Source organism: Narcine bancroftii, chromosome 7, assembly GCF_036971445.1.
Source record: "Narcine bancroftii isolate sNarBan1 chromosome 7, sNarBan1.hap1, whole genome shotgun sequence".
In the NCBI taxonomy this organism is placed as follows: Eukaryota; Metazoa; Chordata; class Chondrichthyes; order Torpediniformes; family Narcinidae; genus Narcine; species Narcine bancroftii.
This window is the reverse complement of record NC_091475.1, coordinates 209093607-209106841: the sequence shown is the minus strand read 5'-3', so window position 1 is coordinate 209106841 and position 13235 is coordinate 209093607. Positions and strand designations below refer to the sequence as shown.

General features: G+C 40.7%; 1 protein-coding gene across 1 annotated transcript in view; it reads left to right on the top strand.

Moving 5' to 3' along the window:
• Positions 1-13235, top strand: part of uvrag (UV radiation resistance associated gene) — a 371671-nt gene that overhangs the window by 11995 nt on the left and 346441 nt on the right. Inside the window, exon 5 of the mRNA XM_069892509.1 lies at positions 4113-4274. Within this exon, the coding sequence (XP_069748610.1) occupies positions 4113-4274 (162 nt within the window). The remainder of the gene's footprint in view (positions 1-4112; positions 4275-13235) is intronic.

Sequence of the window (13235 nt, the reverse complement as noted above, 5' to 3'; positions counted from 1 at the left end):
CTGGTATTTGCTGCTGTTTCTTTGGGGTGAAAGATGCTAGCTGTCCACCTGATCTATGCCCCTCATAATCTTGAATACTTAAGTCAACTCTCATCCTCTGTTACTCCAAAGAGAAAAAACTGCGCTCAGTTATCCTTACTTCATGAGACAGGTTAACCAATCCAAGCAACATCCTAGTGAAGTTTCCATACCTTTCCTATAATGAAGTAATTGGAACTGAACATGACACTCCAATTATGGACTAACAGGAGTGTTATAAAGTTGCAGCATTACCTTATGGCTCTCAAACTCTCAACTAATGAAGGCCAGCACATTAATGAAGGCTTTATTCCACCACGCTATCGACTTGTGTGACAGCCTTGATCGATCTGTGGATTTGGACTCAAGACTTTTAAGCCTCAGAACAGTCTCATAATACAATAGGAATAGGCCACTCTTCCCATCAGGCTTACCCCATGATTGTTGCTGATCTGCCCTGGGTAGAATCTCAAATGTATTGCATTGTTTAGCACAAAATAAAATGGAAAGATTCAACTCCGACTAGACTTTAGATTAATAATCAGTTCAAATTAACGACAAACAAATCGTCCTACCTAACGATGATGAATATCTTGGCGGAAGAGGCTTCATGCTCCACTCTTATAAAACCTGATTCTTCAAAGGAAAACATAGAACGTAGAACATTGCAATGTCCCTGAGCCCTTGGATGTTGTGCCGACCTATATATTCCTACCAAAAAAAACTAAACCCTTCCTCCCTCATAACTCTCCATTTTTTCTTTCATCTATGTGCCGGCCTAAGTATCTCTTAATTGCCACTAATGTTTTAGCCTCCACCACTGCACCCACAATTCTCTTAAAAAATAACTTGCCACTGATGTCTCCCCTAAAATTTCCACCCTTAACTTTGTATAGATGTCCTCTGGTGTTTGCTACTCCCACCCTAGAAAAAAGCTACTGGCTCCCTACCTTATCTATGCCTTTAAGTCACCTCTCGTCCTTCGCTCCAAAGAGAATAGTCCTCGCTTTGCTAACCTTGCATCAAAAGACATTTTTCAATCCAGGCATCCTGGTAAATCTCTACAGCCTCTTTGTAGCTTCCACATCCTTCCCTATAATGAGGTGAACAAAATTGAACACAATATTCTAATAGTGGTCTCACCAGAGATTTGTAAAGTTGCAACTTGACCTCTTGAAGTAAAAACATACAATACTGGAGAAACTCGTACATAACTGATGTTTTGGGCTTGAGCCTTTCATCAAGGTGTGGAAAACTGTCGGTGGGCATCCAAACAAAAGAGTGAGGGTGGAGGAGGGAGGGAGGTGCTTGGACTCGATCCCTCTATTAATGAAGCCCAGCATCCCATAGACTTTAACTATTCTATCAATCTGCACGGCAACCTTGAGTGATGTATGGATTTGGACCTAAGGTCCCTCTGTTTCTCCACACCGTTAAGTATCTGACCATTAACCTTACACTCAACCTTCAAGTTTGACCTTCCAAAATGGATTACCTCACACTTAACTGGATTGAACTCCACTTGCCACTTTGCCGCCCAACTCTTCATCCTGTCTATATCCTTGTGTAACCAATGACCACCTTCAGTTTTATCTGCAACTCCTCCAATCTTCATGTCATCCACAAACTTACTAACCCATCCCTCAATTATAAAAAAAATTACAGAGTAGGGGTCCCAGAATAATTTTCTGTGGAACTCCACTAGTCACTGACCTCCAGGCAGAATACTTTCCATCCACTACTACTCCCTGCTTTCTGCAGACCAGCACATTTTAATTCACACAGCCAAGGTTCCATGGATCCCATACTTCATGACTTTCTAAATGAGCCTCTCATGGGGAACTTTGTTAAAGGCTTTGTTAAATACACCTCCGGCCCTATCTTTTGTTACCTCCTCAATAAACTCAAATAGGCCCCTCACAAAGCAATGCTGACAATCCTTGAGTAGACTGTACTTCTCCAAATGCTTATAAATCCCATCCTTCATCCACACCACTGACGCAAAACTCATTGGTCTATGATTCTCCCTATTACCTTTTTTAAACGAGGGGACCACATTTGCCATTCGTCAATCCTTCGGCGCAACTGCCCTCCACCCCCAATCATCGCCAATACCCCAGAAATCTCTTTTCCCATAAACTTGCTGGTCATGTTAATTTGGGAATAACTGGAGTAGTCCGTGAACAGTCACAAAAGATTAAAACAAATGCTTATGAAATGCTTTCCCCTTTTTCTTTTGCTTTTATTTTAAATGTATCTGGCAGCTGAATGGATGTTGTAGACTGTGTGGTCGATCATGTAAGTGCTGGAAGTACTCTTCCTGACTCCTTTCACTGAAAACCTGTTTCGCTGTATTCATTTCTCAACATTGGGCAGTCTTTCCTACCTGAGATTCATGTGCAACTAATAAAATGGCATGGTATTGACAGAGATTACCATGATGTTTCCAATACAAGAGAGCAGTTGGAGGTACTTGGTGGGTCAGGCAGGATTTCAGGTCTGCACCCTTTATCAAAACTATTTTTTTTTCTCCATATAAATACAGGTCCTCAACTCATTATGCCAACGATTTACATTTATCTCAGCTTCATCTTTCCATGAAATTTACGTGCTACAGCCAATGCTAAACGAAAAAATGCTGCCTGAAACTTAACTAACCCCAAATCCATAAATGGAGCCGTATAACCCAACATTTTATTCTGATAGCAATGTCTAGTATGAATTTTGCAACATTTAATGTTCAGGATTTAATTAAACAACCCGATTAAACATAAACGTGTTTTGGCCTACATAAAAAAAGATGAAAGTGGATATTGCCTTTGCAGGCAACTCATTTAACCAAAAAAGAACATTTAAAATTGAAGAGTGATTTGGGTTGGTCGTGTAATCTCATCTTTTAATTCAAAAGCACGAGGAGTGGTGATTTTGATTCACAAGAAAATACCATTTGAACTCAAATCTTTGGTGGAAACAGCTGGCCGAATGTTAATGATTAATTGTTTGCTGAGTCATGGTCTTTGTTGAATGTGTGTGCACCTAATGTTGATGACGAATAATTTGTGTCTGAAGCTTTTTTAACTCTGAGTCAAGCTAAAGAAAATATTTTGATTGGGGAAGATTTCAGTTGTGTATTAGATCCATTATTGGATAAATCTCCGAAAACCTTGAAAAAATCAAAAGCAATGGTCCAATTGGTTTCCTTGGTGAAAGACTTAAATTTGATAGAGGTTTGGAGAAGGTTAAATCCTACTGAGAAAGATTTTTCATTTTATTCTTCGTGTCATGATTCATTTTCAAGGATTGATTTCTAACCTTGTTTTATTCAAGCTGAATACAAGAATAGAATAATTTCTGACCATTCATTGTTATTTATTTCTTGCGTTTGGCCAGAAGTTACTCAATCAACTTTTCGGTGGAGGTTTAATGCATTATTGGAAAAAAACAGAATTTGTAAAATTCATTAAGGATCAAATTGCTTCTTTTCTGGACTTGAATAGGAATACAGTTCAATTTTACTTTATGGGATGCTTTTAAGGCGTTTTTACATGGTCAAATTATTAGCTATGCATCAAAGGAAAATAAATTTTTGATGGAGACTCGGTCATTGGAAAAACAGATAGCTGATTTGGAAAAAGAATTTCAGAGAAATTGTACGGAGGATAATAAGGCAGTTTTGACTAGATTGAAGTTACGATATAATACACTACAAGCATATCAATTTGAATGTTTGATTCAAAGATCTAAGCAATGTTATTATGAGTTAAGGGACAGAGCCCATAAAGTTTTAGCGTGGCAATTGAAAACAGAACAAGCATCGAGAACTATTAACGCTGTGAGGAAAGTTAACTCAGTTACTTTTAAACCTCAAGAAATCAAAACTATTCTTGACAAAGGAGCTCAACCTGAATTGTTAACCAATTATTTCCATCCCTAGATGCTGCCTGACCCGTTGAGCCTCTCCAAGCTGTTTTGGTCATTCGATTCCAGCACCTGTGATTTTTTTTTCTCTGTACCTTCTCCTATACAGAAACATTGGAGATTTAGTCTACATTAACTCTTCACTTTTTAATTATTGCCTTTGCCTTGTGATGCAGAATCCAACGTGGAGGAGTCTAGACTTTGGATTAATGCCAGACCGGCTTGATACTTCAGTTTCATGCTTCCTGGTGAGGATCTGGGGAGGAAAAATGGGTCAGTATCGTCCAATCATTGAGTGGAGGGTGAATCTTGATGGACTCCGATACCTGGGCCAGCAGGTAAAATCTACATCTTGAATCTAACGAGAATAAGCAAGGTTAAGACTAAAATATTTCTTGGAAAGTTGTAGCAGTTATAGTTTCATTTTTTTCCCTTCTGTTGTACTCCAATTAACATGAACCTGTTCAAGCTATATCAATAATATTGCAATTTAACTAAAATGTTCATAATTATAGATCATGGAATATTAAGCACAGTTTAGGGCCTTCAGCCAACAATATCAAGCCAACCTATATAAACATACTCCACGTCAATCTAATTCTTTACTCCCTCACGGTCCACAATCTCCCATTTTTCTTACATTCATGTGCACAAGAGTCTTTAAAATGTCCCTATTGTACCAGCCGCCTCCACCAACCCACTACTCATTTTTAAAAAAAGCCTACTTTGCTGGCTATCTTTATTTGTTGAGGCAGTCCTTTATTTGTTTACGTGTACGTACTGTGTAATTCTGCCTTGCTCACAGAAAAGTGAATCCCAGGGTTGTATGTGATATATGTACTCTGAGAATAAATCTGAAATCTGTCCACTCGATGCCTACCTTAATCTTAATTCCTCTCTCATCTCTGTTCTCAAGAGAAGAGCCCAGCTCACTGCTTTGCCTGCTTGTGTCTTTGGCATTAAGTTTGGACGTGCATTACTGTATTCTCAGAAAGGCTACCTGAACTGTCAGCATTTTCTGTTTGCTATGTTGGTGAAAATGTCTCATCAACCCTTTCAATTGGGTCTCACGATTGTTATCGCGGTTCGTGCAACAACTTGACAGCGTCAGTGTTCAGGAAGGGGGGGGGGTCGAAACCTGCGCTGTCTGTAAGGAGTTCGTACATTCTCCCCGTGTGCACGTGGGTTTTCCCCATGGGCTCCGGTTTCCTCCTGCTGTTTGAAATGAACCTGGGGTGTACTGTAGGTTAATGGGGTGTAAATAGGGTGGCACAGTCTCGTGGGCCGAATGGCCTATTGCTGTGCTGTATGTTTAAATTTGTTTAAAAAATTGAATTGTTTAAAAATTCCATGAACTTGTCGAGAAGAGCTAGATCATTCTGTCCACTCTCGTGACAATACAATTTCCAAGCCACCATCAGCGATTGCATGAACAAGTCTGTAGAGAACTAGAACCATACACAAGGGCTGGAGATACTCAGCAGGTCATGCAGCATCCATGAAAAGAAATGGGCAGTTGATGTTTTCAGGGATGCAAAAGATGGGCTTAACAGCCAAATATAAAGGGGGTTGAGAGGAGCACAGGCTTGCAAATGAATGCCGATGGAAGGAGAAAGGAAAAAGTTGAGAGGTAATCAGGGAAAAGGGCAGAGGGCTGAGAAAGATCTGTGATGGAAGGGGTGAGTGACTGGAAGAAGGAAAGTGTAGGTCGCAGGCAGGGGAAAGAGAAGGAAAGGAGTCAGGAATGAGGCATAGTGAGAGGGGGCAGGAAGGCGAGGGGGCTTATCAGGAATTGGAGATGATATTCTGACCTCAGAATTTAATATACATCGAATAATCGGAGGCTGTCGGTTGGAGCCTACCAGCCAAGACAAGATGCCTCAACCTTGCAGTACATGAGGCCACATGTAGCAGTGAGGGTGGAATTGAAGTGGTTGGTCGCTGGGAGTTCCTCACTTTTGAAGCAGACAGAAGAAAGGTATCCGAGGAAGTGTTTCAACCCGCCCGTCCCTGCCAAAATCTATGTCCAGACTTCCCAGTGTAAAGGAGGTCACACCAGATAATAGTTTATCATAAAGAGAAGCCCAAATGTAGATATGTAGCAAAATTCTTGCTGTAGCCAAAAAAAACTTCAAAATGTTATACAGAAAGTTAATAAATATAAGATAATAAATATTAAATTGCAGTGCTACAAGAAAAGATGTGAGATTTTAATAGCACATTGTGATGCTGGAGAAGTTTATGATTAGGTTCGTAATTGTTTTGAAACTGGTCATCAGGCTTCTGCACCTTGTGCCCAATGTAGCAGTGAGAAAAGGTTGTCATCCCCAGCGGATGGAGGGACCTTTGTGATGTTGGCTGCCTTCTTGAGGCAGTGGCTCAAACAGATGCCTTCAGTTGATGGGAGGTCAGAGTTTGTGGACCTGTCTGCATTTGCTATCTTCTGCAGCCTTCTGCATTCCTGGGGACATAACAAAATAGGCCATAAGCATACAGTGAGTACACTTTCCATAGTGCACCTGTAAAAGCTCAATAGACTATTTGACAATGTGCCAAATTTCTGCAGTCTTGAAAAAATGTGTGCTTCCTTCTTGGTTGTCTCTCTGCTGGCTCCGGGGGAGGTCTTCTGATATTACATTATCACATTTGTTATTCAAATTGTGATGGAATATTTGGAAATGTATTTGTATTTGGGAGATAAATTGGTAAAATTAGAGTAGGTTACATACATACACTTTAAAACAGATCTTATTTGAAATTCTGACAAATTCATATTCAGTGACTTTGCAGAAACCATAGAGAATGCTATGCACATTTCACAAGTAGGTGCTAATTGAAATGATGTCATGAAATGAATGGACAGGAGACACTGGCTGTTGAAAGCTCTTTGCAAGGGTTTTGAAAGAGTGCACAGAAAGGTACTCCAAGGTTCTTGTTTACCTAAAAACAACAGATTGGAGCAGAGAAGAACTCCTATTGTTTGCTGGAAAAGGAGGGTTTTTTTCAAGTGAAAGAAAGAAAGACATGCGGCTGGTAGTTGGAATCAGAGAGAGAGGAAGTCACAGTTGAAACAAGCAGGAGAAGCTGGTTGAAACTGAAAAACTCCAGAGTGGCGGATGGCTGGAAGTGCTATCTGTCTGATGCTTCTCTTGGAATAAGTTGAACAGAAAGGAACTCTGTGATAGCCTGAAAGAAAGAGGTTACCATTTGGAGAACCCTGATGGGACAAGTTTCTTCAACAAGTGTGGTGAATGTCTGCCAAGCTGCCTATCTCCCCTCTGTACTAATATGGGCTGTGTGCATTATCTCTACTACAAGGGGACACTCCCCTTGGGTATAACTGCTTATGCACCTATTGCCTTTCATTATTGTACCATGAGTTTCTGCTTATAAAAACCATGATTATTGATCGACCACATCGTCTTTGTCTACTTCATCAACTGGCACTTCAATTTTATTAGCAGAAACTCATGGTACAATAATGAAAGACAATAGATGCATATACAGTTATATCCAAGGGGGGTGTCCTTAACAGTAGAGATAACCCACAGCCAATGGTAGTACAGCAAGGCTCGCCAGAGGGGAGACAGGCAGCTTGGCAGACATTCACCACAGTCTCCCCCGGTAAAGAAGGGTTAAAATCAAAAGGACAGCTGCTAGGAAAGACAAGCAAGTGATACATGGATACCATGATTGTCATTGAGAATACTCTAACAGCCAAAATATGCCAGTATCTAGCAAGCAATCGAAATATAATGAGATGTTTTATGAAAATGTCGGCCTATCAGGTTGTTTACGAATTCTGGTGCTTCGTCTCAAAACAGGTGGTTCCTTTGCAACCTTGGGAACTGGTACAGTTCCTGGGTCTGTAGTGTGGGAAGGACTGACTTCTGGACCCGCTCCAGAATCGCCAGCGTGAGGCAGTGGAGCCTCAGCATGGCCATCTGAAAGCTTACTAGGGGTCACAGGCTGGGGGGGGGGGGGGGTGAGCCCAATCTCTCAGGCTCACTCTGAGTAGGGGTGTGAGGGAGGGGCAAACCAGGCGAGGCCAGATCTCTTAGGGGTACAGTGTCAGTACTCCCTTCTGGGAATTTAACATGAGTGTAGTTGGGGTTGGTATGCAGTAGCTGAACTGGTTGGACTAGGGGGTCTGTTTTGCGCGCCTGAGCGTGGCTCTTCAGCAGCACGTTTCCAGTATCAGATAAACAGGCTGGCCAGTCCATCACAGTTCCTGATTTCCTAGAAAAGGCAAACATACGTTCATGAGGTGTTTGATTTGTTGCAGTACACAATAACTGGGTAACAGGGTAACCATGTTGTTCATAAAACAAGATTAACAATCTTCCAGACTGTAGCATTAGCCCTTTTGACCTGCCCATTGCCCTGCAGGTTGTAGCTCATGGATGGCTGGTGGCGATCCCCTTCCGTAGCAGGGCTCGCCGCAGTTCAGCGCTCATGAATGCTGAGCCCCTATCGGTATGAATGTAATTGTGAAAACCAAAAATGCTGAAAATGTTGTCAAGTGACTTAATGACAGACGCTGACGAGATGTCAGGGCAGGGTATCGCTAAGGGAAACCTGGAATATTCGTCAATTACAGTAAGGAAATATACATTTTTGTTGTTGGAAGGTAACGGCCCTTTAAAATCTAAGCTCATCCTCTCAAAAGGTCGGGTTGCCTTGATGAGAGTGGCCTTTGGAGCTTTGCAGTATTGCGGTTTGCATTCTGCGCAAACAGGACAGCTTTTGGTCAGTTTCCTGACTACTTCCAGAGAGTAAGGAAGGTGGTTAGCCCTTATGAAGTGGAAGAACCTCATGACTCCTGGGTGGCACAGTCTGCTATGGATCTCTTTTAGCCCCTCCAGCTGAGCACCAGCAGCAGATCGTGACAATGTGTCAGAGGGATCGTTTAACCTGCCCGGTCTGTACTGGATCTCATAATTATAAGTTGAGAGTTCTATTCGCCATCTTATCGTTCTTGATTTTACTTTTGTGTTTAGTACTGAACATGTACGCTACAATTTTATTAGCAGAAATGGATGCAGAGCCACAGAATGTGGTGCTTGCTCGACACCAGAATTCGTAAACAACTGGACAGGCTGACATATTCATAAAACATCGCATTATATTTCGATTGCTTGCTAGATACTGGTGTATTTTGGCTGTTAGAGTATTCTCAAAGCCATGATTATTGTTTGACCACATAGTCTTTGTCTACTTCATCAACTGACACTTCAGCAAGACATCAAGGTGACTAATGGTGGAACCTCAGGTGTGGAAATCCTGGAACAACACATATCTCTCTGCAAACCTATAAGAACCTTCCTGACTGGAAAACATTTACCTTTCGAGCGCCAAAGCCTGGTGAACTTTATCCATGTTAAATTCTGTGCACACTATAAGAATTGCCTGCACCCAGAGAACTTGGAAGAATGAGAAGTGAGATTGAACTGTGAACCAAAGAACTTTTCTTAAAATTTACACACACATTACAAACACGTGCGTTTAGAATTAGAAGGGGGTTAAGTTGGGTTAGTTAAGTTAATAGAGATAAGATAAAGTTTGATTCTGTTTTCATGTTTAAAGGTAATTAAAAACAACTTTTGTTTAAGTAACTACTTGTCTTGGTGAATGTCTTTTGCTGCTGGGTTTTGGGGTCCTTTGGGCTCGTAACAAAATTAATCAGGTTATCAATTATCTAATGGGTTGTAACCATTAAAAAGTGCCAGTGTTTTCCAAGATACGGCAGTGACTCTGCTTGACGTAATTCTATTGACTGAAATGTAATTTGGGGTGTACTGGCATTGTCAGATATGCAAATACAAATTGATCACTTCCTGGGTGTTGGAGTGATGCAGCTTATCCAAACTAATAATGATGGTGATTAGTCAGAGACTTGGTCCATACAGCTTGAGATAACAAAGTCTTTGGCATTTGCAGTGTGAAAACTAAGTTACAAGGTATACCTCATCATGAGTAGTTCCTACTACATCTGGCAATGTTTGAGAATTGAAGTGTGAAGAATGTTAAATTTGGTAGCTGTGTCTTTGGTAATTAGACATTCTTTTTCTAAATTGGACTTGCATTTGTACTGTACTGGACATGAAGTATAATTTACAGTGAAGAACGATGAAGGTTCCCATTCTGAAATAAAGAGTGCAGCAGTTAAATGTAACATGCCCAGTTGAAACATTTCAGCTTGATGTTGACCATTCTCTTTCTCCCACTGATGCTGCTGAGTTGCTCCAGCAGATTGTATTTGACTTTGGATCCCAGCATCTGTCATCCCTTGTGCATCTCTAGTCTAAAATGTTGACATCACAGCTTTTGGACAAATGGTGGAAGTATCCAATGCTTTTGGATGGAACTACCAAGTTGGGAAATGGAATACATTTTGGAAGGATATTTTGTACAAGTGGGTAAAAATAGAAATAGTTTGAGGAACAATTAAAAATAAGATATAAATCACCAATGTTGCTGGCCGCTGTTTCAACGCAAGAGTTTAAGAATTTGGTGAAGGTTTACTTGTGGAATTAATATGATCTGTTATTGTGCAATGTGCAGATGTACTAAAATTTTTGCTCCAGCCACAGTATGTAATGTAAGCCAGCTATAGTACAAATTAAATTACTACTGCACCCTCCGACGAGAATTGTAGTGAAATGTTTGTAGCAGAGCTTCAAAAGTTTCCCCTTGTTAAGAGGATAGAGACAAGGAAAAAAAAATTGTAAATGAAGTACTTTGCTAAATTTTACATTCATTTCCTTGTGCCTTTCTTGTATTCTTGATCATTTATCGAACAAAGGCAGTCCATCTGAGAGATGTGGGTGAAATGCAGGCAACTTGGTCAACATGGATAAGTTGGGCTGAAGGGCCTGTCTTTGTGCCATATGACTTTAACAGGTTTCCATATCACTTCTATACTGGGTGATTTATTTTGAGTTTTGGAGTTGGGATGCTATGGTAAAATTGTACAAGGCATAGGTGAGGCCAAATTTGGAGTATTGTGTGCCATTTTGCTCACCTAAGTAGAGGAAGAGTGCAGAGAAGATTTACTTGAATGATGCGCGGCCTTCAGGAACTGAGTTACAGGGAAAGGTTAAATGGGTTAGGACTTTATTTCCTGGACCGTAGAAGGATGAGGGGAGATTTGATAGAGGTATTTACAATTATGAGAGATAAAGATAAATGTAGATAGACCTTTTCCACTGAGGGTCGAGATAAACCAGAGGACATCGGTTAAGGGGAAATGCTTAGGAGGAACATTAGGGGTCATTTCTTCACATAGAGAATGGTGGAAGTATGGAACAAGCTTCCAGCTGAATTGGTGAATGCAAACAATTTTAATATTTAAGAAGAATTTGAACTGGTACATGGATGGGAGAGGTTTGGAGGGCTATGGACTGGGTGCAGGTCAGTGAGATTGGGCAGAAAATTAGTTTGGTACAGAGGAGAAGGGCCAAAGGACCTGGTTCTGTACTGCAATGTCCTATGGTTCGAATTTAAATATCTGCATATACCATTATTTTACTTTTCATGGTGTAATTTATCTGCAGCCTTTCAATCTTGTAATTAATCAGTATCCTCATTCCATCCAGCCTCTGCTCCCATGGCCTTTGCGAGACAAACATTTCTCTTGACCCTTGTTTGGAAATGTTGCCACCTGAACTTTCCTTTGAATGATATGCTTACAACAGTGTAGCAAAAGGCCTCGTGCCCCATCTGGCTGACACTGTTCCAAGAGCAATCCAGTCAGTCCTTATTTCCCTAGGCAGTAAAAGTGCAGAAATCCAGACCAATCGAGAATCTGGACTCTCTAAAATTTAATGGGCTTTTGTGTGCGTGTGTGCATACAAGTGCCACAGATGCACAGCGGCAACAAGGGACCCCGCTTAATACAGCTAATCTTATCGCAAAGAAATTAATTTGTCTACAGTATTTTTATTTTAGTGTTCACTTTTAAGTATAATTTCAAGCCTTACACTTTTTTTTGTAGAAAAAAATTATTTACATTTTTGCCAAGAGCTGCTTTTATTTTTCTTTAGAAATGCCTAATGAATAAATTTACCAAAAGTTACTTGTTCATCTCTTGATTTGTTTTTAAATTTGAATTTTAAAAGTTCTCCCCAAGAATCCAGAAATCCAAAAATCCAGATCCACACAATCCCCAGCAGTCTGGATTTTAGGACTTTTTCTGTACCTGTGCAATTTTTTCCTCATAAATAACTCCACTAATTTTTCATTCTTTTGCCACTTAAAGACCTTTGCCATGTGCTTTTAAACCAGCATGTTCTAGGATATTGGAAGAAATTAGAGCAACCAGAAGAAACTCACGATCATAGGGAGATCATAGACAGTGCCCAAGGTCAAGATGGATACTCCTTCCTTGAAGTGAATTGACAGACAAGTTTTGGCCAAAGGGCCTGTTTCATGCTTTATGACTTTGTGGTGGAGGGCCTCTGTTCAAGGAAGAAGAAATGCAGGATCATCTGATCTCCTGGTGTGGGATGGAGGTGCAGAGAAGTTGGGCATTCAGCCATAACTGGGAACTGACGAGGAGGCAGAGGGCAACGGGGAAGGAGGAAAAAATAGAATCGAGGTGAGAAGAAATGAGTTCCATGAAGTAAGAAACTGAAACGATGGATTTATTGCAACCGTTCCATTTGTGGATCTTGGAAAAGAGGGAACAGTGCAAGGGTTAGGAATAGTGTTGTTTTAGAGTGTGGAGGAAAGCTCTCTTGAGAAGAGGGCAGTGGTTTGATGATTCAATGTTACAGTCTCGGTGCAGTCAGGTAAGGGGAGCTGACATTCATCCTGAGTGCGGTTTGTCAGTTTGCACCAAACACAGTGGCATTGTCTGTAGGTTTGACTGTTCATTTGGGAGGGGTGGCCTGGGGTGGGTTAGAATGAGGAAGAGTAATTGATCATCTCGATTTTTTTTCCCCATGTGATGTGAATGGATAAGGAGTGGGTGACTGGGTCCATGGTCTGAGATGAAGGCTCCTGGCCAAAGAAATATCCACCAAACAAAAGAAGTTAACAGTTTTGGATGGAAATTCATTAAGATGGGGTCATTGGCATAATGGCTAGATGTTGTATGGTTTTGGTCTGTAATTTAGAGAAGCTCACTGTACTTGTACAACTTCATTTCACGATCATTCTCTTTGTCTTGTACTGGCATGTTAATGGGAGCATTCATTGCATTTTTTGGGATGATTCAAAGTTGCTTCAGTTTAATAAACAATTTAAATAGTTTTAGTTGCAGAATATATTCAAATTAATGTAAATAGGCATTTGCA